The sequence below is a fragment of the Penicillium brevicompactum genome, assembly GCF_028827555.1.
Source record: "Penicillium brevicompactum strain IBT 35665 chromosome Unknown utg000007l_segment0_segment0, whole genome shotgun sequence".
Taxonomy (NCBI): domain Eukaryota; kingdom Fungi; phylum Ascomycota; class Eurotiomycetes; order Eurotiales; family Aspergillaceae; genus Penicillium; species Penicillium brevicompactum.
The window spans coordinates 1,270,771-1,290,087 of NW_026623210.1; the positions used below are offsets into that span (position 1 = coordinate 1,270,771).

A 19,317-nucleotide genomic window follows, 5' to 3' on the forward strand; every position below is an offset into this window, starting at 1 on the left:
TCACCGCTAAGTCATGCGACATTTTTGTTCGAATTAATTGATGCACTTTGGATGTCTTTCTACTATTTATCTCAGATTATCCTCTACTGAAATTCACTATTAACAATATGTTTAACAACATCCTCCTATAGGTTTGGGAAAATTGAAATACCACCATAGTATTTACTGGTACTCTGTTCAAGCTTGGTTGAGGCTAAGGAAAGACGCGAAAATGTAGTGCTGAAACCACTCCCAAAAATGCAAAGCTCAGCTCGGGGTTTTTCATGAGCAACTTATGTACTTATGTCACCGGTAGGTTAACATCCAAAGTATCGCTTCTCTATCCAGCGAGGCTCTCCCTCTGCCTCGATACGCCCAACAATCACGTTGATCTTGGGATACACAGCGACAAGTCGCTTGAGGCCCAGTTCACCTGCCGCACAAGTCACGAAGACAATGCGTTCCTGTGCTACTCCGTGATCGAGCAAAACACGAACAGCCATAAGCGCGGCACTGCCGCTAGTCATCTGTGAATCCATGAGGATGACCGTGGAGTGCTCCTCGATGTGTGATGGAAGCTTTAGATAATGCAGCTCGGGTTCTTCGTTGCTTTCGTTTGTTTGAATAAGTACGCGGCCAGTGATGCAGTCAGGGATAGATCGCTTGAGTGCTGTTTCCAAGCATGATCCTCCACGCAGCAAGGCCACGGCAGAGACGGCTCCTTTGGGGTGCAGGCCAAGGTATGTATTTCCTTGTGGAGTTTCCACATTTGCCGAGACATATGTGGTCATGTCCAAAGCTCTGTTTCTGATCAGCATGTCTGCTCATATACCAGGAGAAAGAACCAGCAAAAGAAAAAACGCAGTAGAAGAGATGATAAGCAGTACCTTTCAATCAAAATTGACGCTAGTCGATCGAAGTAGAAGACAAAGTCCTCTTGCTCGGTCTCTGGGTTCTGTAATATGGTATTCATACCAACAAACTGTGGAGTTGAAGGTAGCACGTGCACATTAGAAGGTAGTTCTACCTTGGCTGCAATCAATCCTAGTCTGTGGAGCTCTTCACTGTGATGTTCAGACTTCTCTTGAAGCTTGCGCTGGATGTGTTTGACCACCATATCTAAGTCCAGTTAGCACTGGGCTCTTGAAGCAGCCGATGGGGGTTCCTACCGATGGCAGTCTTGTTTTGAATGCCGCGGGGGATGATGATATCTGGGAGGTCAGAATTAGAAACCGATTTTGGGGGGAAGCAATGTTGTACGAGAAACCTGAGATGGAGCGTTGGGGTTCCACGAATTTTGTGTAAGAAGGCTTCACGTAATCAAACCACTGCTTGACAATGCCTTCAATGTCACGCCCTCGCTCGCGGACATCACGAAGAACTAGAGAATTGCTTGTCAGCTAAATCATTGAATGGTTGCTTTGGGAAGACTGACTTCTGCGACCTAAGCACACATCCATATCAGCTTCGACGAATATCTATATTACTATGGTTAGCAATCATAATGAGAGCAGCAGTGGCTTCAATATACCTTGACATCAAGCATCTCCACAATTCTGGGATCATGCAGTGCCAGAATACCCTCAAGGATGATCACTCGGGGAGAATAGAGGGTTGTCGTTTGAGGTTGGCGCTGGTGATCAGCAAAAGAGTAAACCGGGATGTTGGCTTTTTTTCTAGATAGCGCTACAGTCAGGTCGAAGAAACCAAACTCGTCCAAGGTGTTAACCTACCCTTTCTTGAGGTCCCGGAGTGTTTGAACCAAAAGGTCAAAGTCGATCGAGTCTGGGCAATCAAAGTCATAATCATTTGCATGAGCCCTGTGGTGTTCCTCGGAAGATAAGGTCTTGTAAAACGAGTCCTGCGTGCAAAACATCAGATCAAAAGCCCGTTACCAGCGTTTAACCCTGGATGATAGGGCTTTACCATTACAAGAATCACCACCCAAGGCAAGTTCAATGATCTGACGATTTCCATGGCCACAGAGGTCTTGCCCGAGCCGGAGCTACCAGCAATGCCGATGATACTCAAATCCTGCCATGGGGGAGAGTACCGCACCTCGGTGGACATAGAGTAAAAGGGTGAAATCGACTCCATATCTACAGATCTCCTACAAGAGAAGCAGGTATCTTTGGACTTCCACGAATTTTGAAACTGCGATCTTGAAAGAGGGCCCACGATATTACCTAACCAGGATTGCCCGAAGTAGCTTAGTGGGCGGGCTGGAATATGATTGGATCGAAAAGACTGGGTCGATGCTGAGTCATTGTCTAATTTGGGTTTAGCGCACAACATTCGCTTAAGCTACTTCTTCTGCCGCGAGCAGTCTCTTCTCTTTTCACTTCCGCATCCAACCCGGTCTTCTCCCACAAGCGATTTGCCTCTCCCCATGGCCTTCGTCTCTCGGGGTTTCCAGTTTTACGGATAGCTTTGAACCAGATATCAGACTGGTCAGCTCATAATGTCGTCGGCTAATCTCGTATGCTTCTCGGGTTGAAAACCGTGGTCGCTGGGATTTTAACACTGTGCAGATGTCTCGCACTCCCTCGACTGCGACTCCCACCTGGCATCACTTCGAGCGAAAGCTCGAAGACGTCAAGCCATCTAAGACGTGAGTCTATCTCCCTACCCCTATCCCCCTCCACACCACCGTGACATGATGCTCTTGAAAATCAAGTTGGGAATCTCTCTGAAAACATGTGAGGAGAAACTATTGACTTGTCCTTCTGATTCACGTCACCAATGCACAATTTCACTCAATCATAATCCCAAATGGTTGCTAACGAGGTTACTGCAGTGATATCAACTACCTAGTCATGGACTACCTAGTCACGAACGGATACCCGGCGGCTGCGCAGAAATTTGCAGTCGAAGCCAATATCCAGCTCACGACGGATCTCCAAGCCATTCAGGAGCGTGTTGATATCCGTACTGCCATCCATTCTGGCGATATCCAGGTGGCAGTGGAAAAGATCAACGAGTTGAACCCTCAGGTAAGATTTTTGATCCTTCACTTTTCACTTTTCCTGTTTTCCCCATTGAGGCCCCACCGGCCTTTTCCCTTTTTGCTATGATTATACCAAGTTTCATGCACCACTCTTAAGACCCCTTCGGGGGCATTTGCAGAAAAACAAACATCTTCAGTCCTCAGTATGAGCAATTGCCAAACCATTGGATCTCTCTTCAGCATATCACTCAATCATTTTGAAGTGCAAAGGCTAACCATGAATCCAACAGATCCTTGACGAAGATCCATCTCTGCATTTCGCTCTCTTGCGCTTGCAATTGGTTGAGTTGATCCGCGTCTGTATGGACACCCCTGGAAGCGACATAACCTCGGCCTTGGACTTTGCTACGTCTCAACTAGCACCACGCGCTCCCACAAACCCTCAGTTCCTTTCGGATCTCGAGCGGACCCTTGCCCTCCTTATTTTCCCGAGTGATAAACTTGATCCTGCGTTGGCGTCACTCCTAGACCCTTCGCTCCGTAAAGAAATCGCGACCCGAGTGAATCAGGCAATCTTGCAAAACCAGGGCGCTCGTAAAGAGGCCCGGCTGCGCAACCTTGTGAAGCTCAGGGCTTTTGCCGAGAAGAAGGCACGCGACACCAAGAAAGACATCCCGGATACCCTGGACATCGGCTTGGTTGGCGATTCGAATAACACCAGTAACAGTAACGATCTCGCTAATGTTAGTGACATTTTGATGTCTAACAACAGCGACAACGACCACACGGTCTCTTGATCGAATGTTCTCACGGCACCCCCCGGAAGCAGTAGCCAGTCCTGCCCGGCAGAGCTTTTTACGTCTTTTTTTTTGTCCTTTTGACCGTCTAGCGTGGCGTCTGTGATCCACATCTTCCGGCGTTCAGTGGTTGGTTTCCACGGTTTCATCATCGGCGTCATGGCAACACGTCCACAATACAAATGATTTTCATATTCCAGATCTTGGCAGAGAATTTTTCGGTCTTATTACGCTCCCGCTGTTCTGTAGATGCTGCGGATTGAACTTTCATTTCGATGCAAGCAGAGCTTATCCAAGTCCTTTGGGTTGGGTCAATGTTCATTGAATACGATCAATTCTCCAGCGTACAATCTTGCAATTCCCAACCTTGGAAGTAAAGGGGCCATGTATGTACTTTCATGATGTCACAGAGGTACGTAGTCATGTCTATCCATGGATGGATGGATGGGGTGGCTGCTCCCGGTAGTCAACAAATACTGCCCAGGCGAACCTTGGAAAACTTGTGTGCTTTCACTGGTCGCCGCAATATTGAAATTAGGTTATATCAAAAAGGCAGCTCGCTCATGCGTAGGAGAATCAGGTACAACAAACATTTCTTTGAAAGCGCAAGTCTAGGTAAATCACGCTGAGCTACAAGTATAATCAAAAAAGCAAGATCTAGTACAGATCTTTTAGATGCCTCGAAGTTGGCAAGAGATGACCAGGCTGTCTATTGAGCACAGAGCACATGCCTGTCCATCTCAAAGAAAAGTATGTTCTTTTAGAAGCTCATGAGATCTGGAAAAGGAGAAAGTTAGTCCCGAGATATAGATAGAGTACAGCATGTGCTGTCAGCAGGGAACCTTACCTCTTCCAAAGACCGCTCTCTTGGCCCAATCCATAGCCAGCATACAGCGAGTGCGGAAGCTCACACTCTCAGCGAAGTAGATACTGCGCCAGAGATACATAGCAACCACACCACCGCTGAAGCTCATACCACCAAAGTCGAAGATAGCTGCGTTACTGATGTACGCCAAGCTTCCAAGATGTCTGTACTTGAAAGCCTTGTAGACAGCCTCATCAAGATCACCATAGTCGATCTCGTTGGCCTTGAGTCCGGGAAGAGCAGCCGCAATCTTGGTCAGCTTACGGCCGAGGTACACGCCCTGCTGGTTAGCACGCTGAGCGGTAGCGGGCAAGGAAGTGAGCTTGGTGTCGATCTGGTGCAGGAGCTCGGAGAGCTCGCCGTAGTCGAGAGTGCCGGAGTGGTCCTTGTCATACTGCTCGAAGAGCAGATCCAGTCTGCGAAGATGGTTGGATGCTTGCGGGAAGCGCCTCTTCACTCGTCCGGCAAACTCTGTCCACTCCGGGAAGGTGAGGTGCACCTTCTCAGGGTCACGGCCCTTCTCCCAGGCGATCGTGCGGAGGAATCGGATAATGTTTTCAGCAACGTTGTTCTGAACTGTCGAGCAGTCGCCGATGGCGTAAACATCGCCCAGAGGAGCACCGATCATTCGGAGATGAGCGTCGGTCTCAAGGGCATGCTTGTTGTTCTGTCCCTCCAACTTGTTAGAGAGGGTTTCGGAAATCTCGGCGCGAGCTGAACAGATTGTGTATTAGAATCCAACATTTCCATAACAGCATGTGTCCAATATATGCTTACCAACACCAGTCGACCACAGGCAGAATGCGGTGGGGATCTCTTTGATTACGGCTTTGCCGTCTTCTATCTGGGTGAAGAGAACCCGATCGCTCCGGATTTCCTTGACACGGGCATTGGTCAACACCTCAACGCCATCGCGTGTAAACCGACTCTGTTATAGATTAGCTTCAGGGAAATATTTAATAGATGGCATGGAGATCGAATGTACCTCGGCGTATTTAGAGAGAGCTTCGTCGTACGTGTTCAAAATATGAGATCGGCTTTGAACAATGTGGACAGAGATCTCATTTCGGACAATGCGAGGGAACGAATTGAGCAAGTCCTCATTCAGCAAGTCGTACAGCTCGGCAGCGAACTCAACACCAGTGGGACCACCACCACAGATCACGAAGGAAAGCAGACGTCTGCGCTCCTCGTCGGTCGTAGTAGGAAGACAGGCCAGCTCCATGTTCTCCAGCACCTTGTTCTTGATCCGGCGAGCATCGTCAATAGTTTTAAGGAAGTCACAGTGCTCGAGACCCTTGACTCCATGTGGGTTTGTAATACATCCTGGAAGACAATTAAGAATTTGAGACATGAGACATTTAGCGGAATGAACATACCGACACCAACAACAAGCTTGTCATATGGCAGATAGAAATTTTTCTTCACGCCATCATTATCCACCTGAGATACTTCAACCAATTTCGCGGAGAAGTCCACATCAGTTGCAGAAGCCTTGAGGAAGTGACCGTTGACCCGCTCAATGATCCGCCTCACAGGTTCAACGAGAGACCGAAGACCCAAGGTGCCCACGGTAGCAGACGGCAGCATGGGAGTAAACAAGAAGTAATTCGTAGGCGAAACGACGGTAACGTGGTAATCCGAGGGATTCAGGTTCTTGAGTAGCGCAATGCTACCCCAGCCAGTGCCCAGAATGACCAGGCGAGGCTTATCCTTCTGCTCAAGCATAGACTCGGAGTCATAGTCGCCGACGAGCACATCGGCAATAGGCAAGTTCTTGGGACCTCCACGGCGCGGGTTGAGCGCCAATTCCGACACAGGGATATCGGCGGCCGTCGTGCTCTCGTGGTAGGTACTTGCGTCATAGATAAAGAAGGCTACCACAATAGCACCGCTAGAAACGATGAAAACACCGCAGTATGTAAAAAGTTTGGTCAGAGCGGTCGCAATTGCAGATCGTCGCAATGGCTGCACCTTAGCTGCGATTTCGGATTTGTCGGATTTAGACCGGATCGGCGTGGATGTCGGTGCCAAGGTGCGCCATTGGAGAACAGGCCGTCGGGGAGTGTGTAAGGAACGTGCGGAAGACTGGCGACATGTCACGGACGCCATCGAGGCATGGACTCGACCTGGTAATGATTCCACAGATCGAAGCGCGGTGCCGGTTGCCCGACTCCGGCGCAGCATCGCGTTCAGCATTGTGACGTGCAAGGGGAGAAAGCTGGCGCTGGGTATGTTCAATATACAGAGACGAAGCAGCTCATGGCTCGTCCCTGTGGACTCAATTAACAAGGGGCTCAAAACAATCTGAAACAGAGGGGAAGGCTGCAAGAGAACACAACTCAAAATAATATGCTAGGAAGACAAGAAATGATGCCGGTACACACCTGCATCGATCTGCGACGTCATCTCGTGCCGGTCACGTGGCAGATACTCGGGATCCCGGCATCAGAACGAAGAACTCATACGACAAGCCGGCTTCCGTTGCAAATTTTCACCGACAACTAGTTCGAGATAGAACATTATCTTCAAGCCAATCGCTTTTGGTGATAGATTTTCTATTATATACTCATAGCTAATGGAAATCGGCGTAACCTCCCAGGGTGTATGGACAAAAAGAACAAGCCACTCCTCGGAAAGCAAAGAAGGTCATTACCCATGAAACTGTGAGATAAATAAACGCCGGCCTCGCTTTGACATGCAAATGTTTTTAAAAAAAAAAAGAAAAAAAAAAAAAAAAAAAAAGGCTAATAACCCCAGTGTGAGAATGTGGGTACGCAAGATCAGTCCCAATCTAGCTCGTCGTCCGGTTCAGCGCTGGATTTCTTCTTTCCGGATGAACTTTTTCGGCTCTTGGATCGCTTGTTGTGGTTTGAACTAGAGACGGAGCTCTTGCGTTTCATGTTCCGGGGAGCCACCATCTCATCAACATCGGCGGCGGCATCTAGACTATCCCCTTCTGCATCCTCATCCGGGTCGACTTTGAACTCCTCGTCGATGGAGAGCAAAGTTGCAAATTCACGGCACTTTTGGTGCATTGCCTCTTCACTGTCCAAAGCGCTCATGTTCCGAGCGATAACCTCCCAGAATTTGTCACCAGTCACTCCGTGGACCTTGGTGGCAGCTTTGTTGAGATCCTTCGCAACAGGCTTACCCTCCTTGGTCTTGGTGTGGGAGTTTACACCGTAGAGACGCCTGAGATGGGTTCGAGCTTCCCAGAGCATAGATAGCGAAGCAGCAGCAGTAGCCAGCAACCTCAAAGTCGCTGGATTGGCTTGTTGCGGTATCATTGCCGGTGGCATCTCAGGCGCGTATCCTGGGATCATATTGCTCGAAGGATCAAACTGAGGTACACCGATTGGGGTAGGGGATATATCTGTCTCAATCGCATGCGCAACGATGGTTCCAGTGGCAGAGACAATGCGTTCAACGCAAGCAATGGTTGGAAGTAATTCAGCCAATTGGCCATAATCGAAGTAGGCAAGGTTTTGAGAGATGAAGCGCGAGAGTAGGAGGTGTTCTGGAGGATTACCAGTCGTATCCAGTTTCTTCAGCTCAAAGTTGACCTTGGAGCAAAGATTGGACAGGAACTTCTTCTGATAACGACTGTTGCTTATTTTGACAATGTCGAACAGCGGCGCAAGTTTCGAGACGTAAGGCCGAGCAGTGGCACCTTGAGAATCCCCAACAATGTCCCGCTGGTAGCAGAACGCTTCCTGCACAGCTCGCATGTATTCTCGTTCGAACATGGATTCATATTGCTGGTGAAGCATCTTATGTGTATCGAAAGCCACCTTTGCGATTGCCGGGACCGTGGAAGTCTCCAGGGAGACCAGAGCACCAGCACACTCCTTGGGATGCACCAATCCTTGACGGTTGATGCTGGCAACCAGCTCGATGGCGGTCAAGGCATAGGTGTCCTGGCGTGACTGCGCCACCTGAAGCATGTTCGAGAGGAAATGCTGAGCGATTAAAGCAGCAGCACCGTCATTGTCGCTGGCTCTCAAAGAACCTCCCAGTCGGGTAGTGTCTTCCTGAGCGGCTGCATCTGCAGTTGGCATAACGGCCTTTTCAGACTTGCCCTCGTGGATGGCGAAGAAGTCCGCAAACGACCGGAGGACGATGTTCTGCAGTGCAGGTGCATCTTCCTTGAATGTCTGCGCGAATGTCTGTCGCGTGCGCTCTCTACCAAATTGACCTGGCCACGACTGGCATATAGAACCCAAGCTTTCCAGCGCCATGACTCTCAGGTCGGAGGGCTGATTGGGGCCGGTGAAGGGGATGATGGAATCAACCATCAATGTTGCCACCGACCCACTACTACCACCGGACCAGGTGGTTTGGAACTCGCTTTTGAAATGAGATGCATACTTCTCAAGATCGCAATGCCGTCCAACGCATCCTGCAATCCGGATGTAACTCTTCGCACGAGCCAGGTGCGCCGCATGGGCGTCCGAGGAAAGATCCATACCCTTATATTGTTGCAGCGGCTTGAGCACAGAAACTGACAGTTTGACCAGTCGGTTCGTATTTTGCAGAACACCGTTGATGGTCCACAAACAAGCCATGACTTCATTTAGTTCGTGGCGAGAGAGCTTTGCGACGCTCTTGAAGAGGTCGTTTTGAACTTCTTTGAGGAGGGTGTTGTGGGAGGTGGATAGATGGGGCAAGACGCAGCGGTAAATCACCACCACCGAGCGGAAAATGAAGAGATCGTCGGCGGTTGAGAGATTACCAATGTAAGGGTGCAAGGCCTCCAGCTGATCCGGACTGAACAACTTCGCATTCGCCTTGGCGAAGACAGTAATTGTCTGGAGAAGGGCTTGCTGGAATTCCTTGCGAGAACCATCTGAGTCCTCCACCAGTCTTTGGAACATGGTCGCAACCATTGCCTTACAAACCTTGAAGTTTGATGCCGCTGACTTGGACTTGTCAGAGAGTACCGCGCTGAGACAAATACTGAGGGAGTCCAAAGCGGTCTCACTGCGCTCAGCCAGGCCCACGATGAGGTTTACCTGCTCCCCGAGCGCCATCTTGAGCTTAGGATCAGACGTCGAGTCGATGGAGTTGTGGAATGGAATGAGCCATATCTCTTCAAACGTCTGGCGAGCCAGAGCGGCCACACTCTCCTCGTGGTCACCCGTGCGCTGTAAAAAGCTATCCAGGATGGCCAGCTTCAACTCCTTGCGCAAGGTCTTGTGGTAGATATCCTTAAGCAGGGCAATGCAGCGTTTGCGAACACCTGCCGTCTGATCGGCTGCGCAGGTCAAAATGCTCCGACAACCTTCTTCCTCGAGCTTCGGCTTGAACCCGATGCACTGTCCGATCAGCTGCAGTGCCGAATCTCGGACCATAGGGGAAGCGTCTGTCGTGCATCGGTGAATCACGCGCAGAACCGATGGGTCTCTGTCCAGGAGGTTTGGGTCTTTCTCAAGCATGTAAATGACACTCTTCAGACTGCGACTACGGACCTTGGCCGAATCACCAAGGAACGAGGCCAAAAGAACTTTCAGAATGGCATCGAAAGCTTTGCCGAAGTTCGAGTTCAAAACAGTCAAAATGTAGGCAAATTTTCCGTGCACATGCGGCACACTGTCAAACTCTTGGTGAGTCTCTAACCAGCGTGGATCAGAGAGAGATTTGGTCAAAAAGACGACCAATTCATCGGTTGCATCATCGTGCACGATCTCCTCGCTATCTTCAGAGTTGTAGTAAAGCGCAGAAGTGGTTTTGGCCCACTGAGCCAGGTAATAGCCTCGCGCACTGGCGAGTTGCCAATTATCCCCGGTCTTCTTGTCTTGCAAGAGGTGCTCCAGTGCAATCCTGTGTGGGCCAGTGGGTGCAACAAGGTCTTGCTGGTGCAGCGCTCCAGATGAAAATTCCTCGAACTGTTGCTTCAAGTAATCCGTGAGTTCAGAATCGGATGAGTCCTCAAGGGCTGGGAGCATGTGCTGAGCGGTTGCTATAAGGTCTGAAATGGCGGATCCCATCCAGCCCAGCAGTTCCAGGGCCATGCTCTTTGCGATAGCCGCGCTCTTGTCTTGATCGGTAATTTGAATCATTCGCAATGCCAAGATACGCAGCAACAACTCCGCAGCCGGCCAATCGGCCAATCCAAGTACATTGATCAAGTCTTGGGTAAACAGGTCGAGGATGTTCCGGTATGGCTGATCACCTGTCTTGGTCGAGTTCATAGCACGCTGAACAATGAAGTTGATGATATATTGCGCCGAGCGCATTGCATTGTCATAAAGCCGGTTAGCCTTGCTAGCCAACCGCTCCAGTGAAGCTTCTGTCTCTTCGTCGGATTCGTCATCGTCGTGCTTGCCATCGCCCATAAGCTCATCATCGTCATCATCATCAACTTGTGCCTTGACTTGACGTTTGGCCTTCGATCGGGACTGGGTTTCCAGTGCAGTCGTCTGAACTAGCTGCAGAACTAACGCGGTAAGAAGCTGAATGTTCTTTCCATCTGCAACCTTAAACTGTCTGGCATTCTGACGCGTAGTAGGAAGTTTTTCGAGCGAAACCAGAATTTCGTCGAGAATGAAAGGTCGCTGATCAGGGTATTTGGAGAAGATTTTTGCAAGCACGTCCATGGCGCCCCGTCTCGCGGGCTCGTACTTCTGGTGACCCAGAGTGGAGTCTTTGTCATGGTGCGCGTTTTCCACAAAGATGAGCTTGGCCGCGAAGAACTCTGTCGCCGTGATAGTGCCCTCTGAGACGTCAATGCGTGCCAAAAAGTCCGCGAGCAGGGAAATGGCCTTTTTGCTCTGGTGGACAAGGCCCCCAATGATCCGCTTCTGGGCCGAGAGAAATTGGAAGTGTTGACCGTCCTTTCCACCGGGACGCGATTCCACAGCGGGGATAATACAGTGATCAAAGACTTGATTGAGCACTGTTGGAATAGCCTCGATGAGATCTTCGGGGCAAAGCTCCCGCTCGGTCTGTCGCCCGGACATGGTTTGGAGTAGCGTGCTGATTGCAACAAGTGCAATTGACACATCTTCGACCTTTCCAAGCCATTCTTGGGATTCAAGTTCATTGCTGCTTGTTGAATCACCCAAGGCCAAACCCAGAGACTGTGCCGCAATTATTGGCTTTTCGCAGAGTTTCTGAATTCGAGACAGATAGTCAGAGGGTATATCCTGAAGTCGGTCGAACCCTGCAACTTTCCGGAGGGCTTTCTGAAGGCGAATGTGAGCATCGGCTGACAGCACCAATCCATGTACCTCCAATGACTGCGGGCTGACAAATATAGGGTTTTGCGTATCGGTGGGAGGATTTGAGCCATCGGGTTCGATTTGATCTTCCGCTTCAAAGACTTCGTGTAGAAGGTCTTGCAACTTCTGCAGAGCCGCATCCGCTTCTGCTTTCTGGTCCTTCAGCCGCACCGCCATCGCATCGTCCCCTTTTTGCGGATTCACGTGATATATTGGCGAAGGCAGTGGTTTAACTGGAATCACCACTGACAATTGGCTCGGTGTGGGGGTGTTGGAGAATGAGGTTGTTTTCGATTTGTTCAGCAGATGGGCGCGCTGGTTTGGGGTTTGGGGTATAGGAGTCTCTAAGGCTTTGAAATTGGAGCTTGCTTCGGGGTCTGCAGGTGGAATCAGCGAATGTTTCGATATGTGTGGGTTGAAAGAGCTCACATCCAAACGCAATCTCAGTAGAGTCAAGCATCATACGTGCAAATGACCCTAGGTTGTCGCGGCCCGAAGAGTTGTCTTGAGACTCATCTTTGCTCAACTGTTGACTCCGGACTGGGAACTGAGGTAGCTTGAATTTACTATAGAAGTTCAAATGAGCTGGGTTGTAGTTCCGAGGGGGACTTTCACGTATTCCTTACAATCTTGTCAACTGATCCCCATCCAGAAGCTGTTGAATATATTCTCGGGACGTCTCAAGGCGACTCGACTCATTCTGTCCACCTTGTTGTATCTCCGCATCAAGTTCACTAAGTGTCCTGCGGCCTTCTTGGAGTACGTGGTTTATGGAGGTGGTATTCGAAGCTCGGCCAACGTCGGGGCGAACAATGCAGTCTAATATTGTCAGTTCTCACTCATTCTTTAACACTCAGCACGGGTTCAACCAACCGAGACCGAACACTGGCGCGCTGGACATGGATGAATACTGCAGTGCTTCGTCCACAGACAGCGGCCGGGGCTGGTTTTGGAACTCCATGTTGCTTTGGGGTCGTTGCATTTGGCTATGGCCGTTGATGACCACTTGGACAGTTGGGCGTCCATTCTGGTCCATTATCGCGTTTATATCAAAGGAGGAAGGCGCGGGTCACAAAGTTGACATGCTCCTGGTAGAGACATGGCAAATAAGGCAAAGGTGCCTTAGGACATCTCTAGGTCATTCAAATAATTACCTGAAATCTGAAACCTGCGAAGCACTGCTGAGCTACAATCAGAGATGGGTTCAATGAGTTCCGTTGTAGGCATTGGCTCTACTGCCGCGTGTGACCGCCTAATTGAGGCTCGTGCGTCTAAAAAAAGTTGCTTCAATGGCGTCCGCCCACTCATTCTCGACGAATATCCCAAGCTAAATATGTCGGTCATTGGCTCTTTGATTTTCTGCACAGATTGCGGTAACCTCTTGCGAGAGTCTACCGGCAATGCAGATGCGATCCTGCACTGTGATGTCTGCGGCACTCGGAACAAAGGTGGGACGCTTCCAATTGCATGTTATGCGCTTGACTGACCTTTTAAAGACACGATACCCCAGACCACCGTTTCCGAATCTAAGCCCTCCGCATTCCCTTCATCACTGAGAGCCAAGCAGTCCGCAGTTCAGACACTGTCCGCAGACGACCGGAAGACCGAGGCTGTGATTGAGAAAACGTGCCCCGATTGCGCCAGAAAAGAGATGTTCTACACCACTGTACAACTGCGCAGTGCTGATGAAGGAAGTACGGTGTTCTACAGATGTGTCTGTGGTTTCAAGTATGCTATTCCCGCCTCACAAGTTCGGGTCCAGTGCTAATGATCAATAGGGAAACCTCCAACAATTAGTGGAAGATGGCTGTACAAAATGTGGAACAAGTCTATGTTTGAGGAAGGGCTGTATAAGTAGCGGGACAAAAATAACACAATCACGACGTCACGAGACAACTTTTTATCTTTTTTCTTTTGCACGAAATGTCCCTCATGCGGCGGCAACGGGGGCAGCACTATCCGGCATCAGCGCATACTGGGTCTCGCCATTCTTCTCAAACTCTGCCATGTCAAGAGCAACAATGACACTGTCACGAACAACCTCATCGGGATCATTCAAGAACTTCTTCAGTGTCTCCTCAACACCCTCCTCATCACCCAGACTGCCAAGGGCCTCCGCCGCTTCGTGGCGCACCATACCAGCCTCGGAGAGATCACTCAGAGAAGCTGTGAGACTGGGAATCGAAGCGGGGTGGCAGAGCTGACCAAACACAAAGGCGACCTCGTGGCGGAAAAGGGCAGAAGGGTCCTTGAGACCCTTTGCCAGGGCATTAACGGCATCGACTGCCGTGGGAAGGTCCGGGGGCGAGGCAAGGTCACGCAGACCGAACATCGCACGGTATCTTTGGAACAGAGGCTGCTTTGTGTCGAGCAGTGTCTGCTCCAGGTCAGGGATAGAGGGCTCGCTAGACTGGAGGGGCATGGGAGGAGCAGGATCAATAGAACCGAAATCACTAGAGAAGACAATGTTAGTCCATGAACCGGAACCGTTGGAGACTCCGTAAAATTGAGTTGCGCGTACCTGGGCTTCAGTTGTTCCGCCTTCTTGGCCTCGGAGTTCTCCCAGATAATGCGATCGACCGCGATGTCGCAGGTCTCACGAATAATATCCAACTCCTTTGTATCATCTCTCAGTCGCTTGAGCAGATCCAAGCTGTCTTCGTAGCCCAGGGCACCCAGTGCCTCTGCGGCCTCATGGCGACACATCGCATCCTCTTCTGTGTCGTTCACCACATGCTTGAGGTATGAGACAGATTCGATGTTCTTTGTCTGACCCAGGCAGTAGGCCAATTCGTGCTTGAGCAGGGCGGAGGGTGACGCGAAACCCGCGGCGATCGCTTCGATGGCGGGGAGACTTTGCTCTGTGGGAGGCTGCAGGCAGGCCAGGTGCTTGAGGGAGAAAAGCGCGCGGAATCGGCGAGCCAGGGGCTCAGATTCAGAGGTCAGAACCTTGCGCAGGGAAGGGACGGTGGTATCGTCGGCAGACATTTTGGAGGTGGTGGGGGTTGGAAGTATAGAAAGGAAAAAAGTTGTTAATCTTGATCTTATCAATTTTTCGAGAGTGGGGGCGGGGCCCATGAGGCGCATAAATTTTTGCTCGTACGTTTCTTTGCGCCTGGACCCGACCGTATTTACTTTGTTCAATGGCTTATTTATGCTGCCCAGACTAACTTTACATTACACAGACTGACTTTTCTGGCAACTTGGTCAACACTACCGCAAACACCTAGCTATAGACCTTTGCTCGGTCTTCCATATCCCTGAGGACCTTCCAGGTTTGAAATTTGGCTGCCATAAGGACCTGTGGCTAACTAGCTCATACTATACGTGGTTTCAGTGTGTCAGACAAACCTTGGATCTGGCCCTTTTCCGTCTTCATTGGACCAACTTCTTCAATCTCTGGACACTGATGCCTCCCTCTTATGCCCTGTGGGCATGACATGAGGAGCTGGTCAAATAGCCAGCAATCTGTTCCTTAATCAGAATAAACTGCTTGCGTTATATACATCGTTGCCAGCGGCCTGTTCTGCTTAGACCTAAGCAATGTATTTGTGTAACAGAGCAAGATAGCACGCAGACAACAATAGTGTAGTGTCGCGAGAGAGAGAGATACCAGATAACGACCTGGGGAAGAGGATGTAAAGCTTCAAAGGTGTATTCTTTATACTTAGGTAAGGCTCATTTAAACATGTCTGTTATCTTCACTTTGGTACCTATATTCAGATGCCAGTACCTACCACCCGCTTCATTTAAGGCATTGACTGCAACCTTGAAACATCGAGTCATTGCGGAAATAAAAGTACATTTTGGATATCAACACATTAATTATAAATTCATACATGCTCCCTCGTAGTCCTCCGTCCGTTCTCATGGGTATCAGTAGTAGTTTGTGTCACCTCCGTAGTTCGATGAATGCCGAGCCCCATCTCGCCCTCCACATTTGGCACATGGCGATCAAACGTCAATCTCTCCTCACTGCTACTCGGACTCGAGGAACCGGCGTATGTATCAACATCCCGCTGACTCTTAATCGTCGTCACGGTAACAGCAAGCTTGTCCGGTCTCAGCCGAGAGTGTTGAGCGTCATCTATGGAGCCAAGTGGAAACGGGCGATCGTGTCCGCCCAGGTGGCGCGAGGCTGACCTTGATCGTCCACCGGGAAACCCACTGGAGTAATCTGGGTCGGTGCGAGAGCCCATGATGACGCGGAGGAGGGGTCGCAGGGTTGCGAGACTGCCGGCCGTGATACCAAGACCGGCTTCGATGTTGGACCAGATGGCGATCTGGATGGTGGCGTCTGGATGTGGGTGTTAGTAATCTTGAATAAGGCTCATCTTGAGGAACGAGGATAGCAAGAAAGACTTACAAAGGAAATCATCATCGGCGAAGGTCTTGACAAATGGAATGCGAACGATAACCGCTGATGAAGCACTGAAGATAACGTTGTTAGCCGCTTGGATCTACCGGGGATCAGGTAATCAGAACATACATGCAAGCCATGCCCAAAATTCCCATGACGGCAATCTTAGTCTGGCGTTTCATGTGCAACTTGTGCACAAGGAAGATGGGCAAGATGCCCACTGTGAAATCACACAGCGCGGCAAAGGCACTGTAGACATATGTCATGCTGATAATAATGTCGATACTGATGCACCAACCCCCGTCGGGGTCTGCTGCGCGCGTCCAGAAGTATGCCAAAGGATGGCACTGTAACAGCATCAAGAACATGAACACCAATCCAGCAAGGACAGTCAAGGCCATGACAATGTAGAGGGTCCAGATATGAAGGCGTCGAATGGTAATACGCATCAAGAAGATGCAAACGGAGATCTTGCATCCGATAGAAGAGAAGCAGTATGCGATTTCGCAGAGCCACCAGTATTTCATGGCAATGGCAGCGTTGGTAGGTTCAAGATGTGCAAACTTGTATCCCGTGCCGTAGAGGGTTCCTCCAATCATGGAAGCGCAGAACATGGCGTAGAATAGCTGTCAAGCGATGAGGTTAGATATTGAACTTGATATCTCACATGGTGGACTCGGCGGGGAAAGGAAGGATCGATTGGAAAGATCGCAGGATTCAAAGGATTTTTGATTCACGTACCAATGCTACCACCATCGCACCATCATCCCATCCAAAGGCCTTGACAATCCACCCACGCACATAGATGCGCAGCATCACGGTGATAGTAGCGATTGGTAGGAAGACCGCGGCCACGGTCTGGACCGTGATCTTCCTGCTATGTTCTTCACTCATGTTATCACCTGTGTCGCCGGTGGCTTGTCATAATCGACCTTTAATATAAACAGTCTTGTAAGTGTGGGGAGGAAGGATCCTTTAGTAATAACCACCCCTGTCGAGAGCTGCAGAAATCTTCAAACCTTAGGGGGGCAAAAGCAGGGATAATTTGGTTCTTGGCTGATATGGGCGTTTTTAGGCCGGAGAATACGGAATTAGCCCACGCGGAGATCGACAGCATGGCTGACTCGATTTGGATAAAGTAGTACATGCATAAGCACGATAGACTAGAGTCGGGATTCTAATTACCGCGGATGCGGTAACGAACAATAATGTGATCTAGACGCCAATTGTGGGACACCGGACATTGTCGACTCTACCTTCAGACAGAGCGTTGTGAAGCAGATTGCCGAGTTGGCAGGTGGGGGTTTTACTATGCTATTGACAGGTGTCTGGGAGTGTAGCGTAATTGACTGCAATCAGACTTTTCCAATCTTTGGAGAGGTTTCAGCACTAAATCAAGTTCGAGGTATGGTCGCAACGAGTGAGAGCTAGTTCGCCAAACTTAGCGATCCACCGTTGGGTCTAGCTTCGTTTGACCCTGCGCTGGGTGATCCACCGTCGGCCACGGAGACCCAAAATGGAGACTGCCGGGGCCTCAGGAGGTCAAGAGTTTGGGACGATGGAGCATTCACGAAATTAGCCACGAGGCACTGCGTGTTAGAGCAACAGGATGGGGCGATCCTGACTCAGACGATCTCGGTTTGCGCTAACAAATTATGGAAATGACTTCCCGTGAATCGCGTTGATGATGTATGACAGCCAAGACGCTCGATCTCATATCGATTTGAAGCCGGGATCGACCCAAAAATTGGGCTGTCTGTCAAAAAACCAAATTCTGATAGTTGGGGTTGGTTGGAGCTGGCTGCTTTCGGCCATGACAAGGATGTGTTTGCATTGTTTGCAACGATCAATGATGCAACACGGTCTCTTGTATTCTAGGCGATCCGTTGCTCGCGCATACTCAGCCCTGGAGGCTATAGATATCAAAATGCTGGAGATGTGTATGTCTACCAGTTATTGAGCGTTGCATCAATACTATATCCATTGTACAATATTCAAAGACACCCTATGTAACCTGCAGATGTGAAGAATCTTGCTTACATAGTAGGTTAGCGGAATTAATATCGGCCCCCGCAGGTAAACACCCCGCAATCTAAACTTCCTCTTCAAGCTCATCAGATCTTCAAGCCTTCTGATACACTATACAATGGCCAACGTAGATGTTCCGAATACCCAAAAGGCCTTCGTGCCTCTCGGTACGACCACATCCGCACATGCGACTACCCAACTAACATAGCCAGAAAACAACCCGGAGGTGATGTCACACTTAGTGCATCAACTCGGCCTATCCCCAGGCTTTGGCTTCACAGACGTATTCTCAATCGACGAACCCGAGCTCTTAGCCTTTGTGCCACGTCCATCTCACGCCCTCCTCCTCGTCTTCCCCGTCTCCCAAACATACGAGGCATCCCGTGAAGCTGAAGATGCCACCAAGGACTCCTACACAGGCTCCGGTCCCAATGAGCCAGTCATGTGGTTCAAGCAGACGATCCGTAATGCATGTGGCTTGATTGGACTCTTACATGCCGTGTCGAATGGCGAGTCACGCCAGCACATCACCCCGGGCTCGGATCTGGATGGTTTGCTGAAGGAAGCCGAGGGCCTGGAGCCAATCCAGCGTGCCGATCTGTTGTATGACAGCAAGGCACTTGAGAGTGCACATGCCGATGCCGCGAAGCTGGGAGATACTGCTGCGCCGCAGGCGGAGGACAGTGTTGATCTGCATTTCGTGGCCTTTGTTCGCGGCGTGGATGGTACACTTTGGGAGCTGGATGGTCGACGAAAGGGACCTTTGGCTAGAGGCGTTCTGAAGGAGGGAGATGACGCCCTTAGTGAGGCTGCGCTTGATCTTGGCGTGCGGAGATTCCTGAAGACCGAGGCACAGGGTGGAAACCCCGACCTGCGGTTCAGTTTGGTTAGCCTTGGTCCTCTGTTTGATTGATAGGTTGTGTCTTGGTGGTTGCTCTGTTTCAGTATCATCATGGATGGCGTTGTTGATTTGACATGACGATGGATACGTTATCTTTTAGCCGAGACCCTGATTTATCCCCAGTTTCAACAAGCTGACAAGGAAGAAAAATCCACGTCTGTTCATTCAGGGCAAATATTAGGAAATTACTATGCATTGAGATCTATGGCGTCTTTAA

At 50.0% G+C, this 19,317-nt stretch overlaps 8 protein-coding genes across 8 annotated transcripts; 3 read left to right on the forward strand and 5 right to left on the reverse strand.

Annotated features, from left to right (window-relative positions):
- Nucleotides 1-296: 296 nt before the first annotated feature.
- Nucleotides 297-2,076, reverse strand: N7506_011243 (uridine kinase family protein; the record flags this gene model as incomplete). Its single annotated transcript, XM_056960536.1, has 8 exons — nt 297-780; nt 867-1,098; nt 1,149-1,190; nt 1,247-1,360; nt 1,415-1,457; nt 1,511-1,655; nt 1,713-1,840; nt 1,906-2,076. 8 exons carry the CDS (start codon nt 2,074-2,076, stop codon nt 297-299), a joined length of 1,359 nt encoding a protein of 452 aa, XP_056806691.1.
- Nucleotides 2,077-2,440: 364 nt separating this feature from the next.
- Nucleotides 2,441-3,723, forward strand: N7506_011244 (glucose-induced degradation complex GID8; the record flags this gene model as incomplete). The annotated part of the gene is made up of 4 exons (XM_056960537.1): nt 2,441-2,458; nt 2,511-2,590; nt 2,777-2,972; nt 3,217-3,723. The coding sequence occupies 4 exons, from the start codon at nt 2,441-2,443 to the stop codon at nt 3,721-3,723; spliced, it is 801 nt and encodes a 266-aa protein (XP_056806692.1).
- Nucleotides 3,724-4,483: 760 nt separating this feature from the next.
- Nucleotides 4,484-6,787, reverse strand: N7506_011245 (putative NADH-ubiquinone oxidoreductase 64 kDa subunit; the record flags this gene model as incomplete). The annotated part of the gene is made up of 5 exons (XM_056960538.1): nt 4,484-4,500; nt 4,571-5,302; nt 5,366-5,516; nt 5,574-5,914; nt 5,968-6,787. 5 exons carry the CDS (start codon nt 6,785-6,787, stop codon nt 4,484-4,486), a joined length of 2,061 nt encoding a protein of 686 aa, XP_056806693.1.
- Nucleotides 6,788-7,371: 584 nt separating this feature from the next.
- On the reverse strand, nt 7,372-12,847 carry N7506_011246 (putative sister chromatid cohesion protein Mis4; the record flags this gene model as incomplete). Its single annotated transcript, XM_056960539.1, has 4 exons — nt 7,372-12,188; nt 12,241-12,377; nt 12,438-12,630; nt 12,685-12,847. The coding sequence occupies 4 exons, from the start codon at nt 12,845-12,847 to the stop codon at nt 7,372-7,374; spliced, it is 5,310 nt and encodes a 1,769-aa protein (XP_056806694.1).
- Nucleotides 12,848-13,144: 297 nt separating this feature from the next.
- Nucleotides 13,145-13,579, forward strand: N7506_011247 (DNA-directed RNA polymerase I core subunit RPA12; the record flags this gene model as incomplete). The annotated part of the gene is made up of 2 exons (XM_056960540.1): nt 13,145-13,259; nt 13,308-13,579. 2 exons carry the CDS (start codon nt 13,145-13,147, stop codon nt 13,577-13,579), a joined length of 387 nt encoding a protein of 128 aa, XP_056806695.1.
- Nucleotides 13,580-13,741: 162 nt separating this feature from the next.
- On the reverse strand, nt 13,742-14,799 carry N7506_011248 (deoxyhypusine monooxygenase; the record flags this gene model as incomplete). The annotated part of the gene is made up of 2 exons (XM_056960541.1): nt 13,742-14,264; nt 14,333-14,799. 2 exons carry the CDS (start codon nt 14,797-14,799, stop codon nt 13,742-13,744), a joined length of 990 nt encoding a protein of 329 aa, XP_056806696.1.
- An 845-nt stretch (nt 14,800-15,644) lies between these two features.
- On the reverse strand, nt 15,645-17,065 carry N7506_011249 (uncharacterized protein; the record flags this gene model as incomplete). The annotated part of the gene is made up of 4 exons (XM_056960542.1): nt 15,645-16,108; nt 16,178-16,242; nt 16,301-16,797; nt 16,913-17,065. 4 exons carry the CDS (start codon nt 17,063-17,065, stop codon nt 15,645-15,647), a joined length of 1,179 nt encoding a protein of 392 aa, XP_056806697.1.
- A 1,252-nt stretch (nt 17,066-18,317) lies between these two features.
- N7506_011250 (ubiquitin carboxyl-terminal hydrolase) lies at nt 18,318-19,112 on the forward strand (the record flags this gene model as incomplete). Its single annotated transcript, XM_056960543.1, has 2 exons — nt 18,318-18,366; nt 18,412-19,112. The coding sequence occupies 2 exons, from the start codon at nt 18,318-18,320 to the stop codon at nt 19,110-19,112; spliced, it is 750 nt and encodes a 249-aa protein (XP_056806698.1).
- Nucleotides 19,113-19,317: the final 205 nt, after the last annotated feature.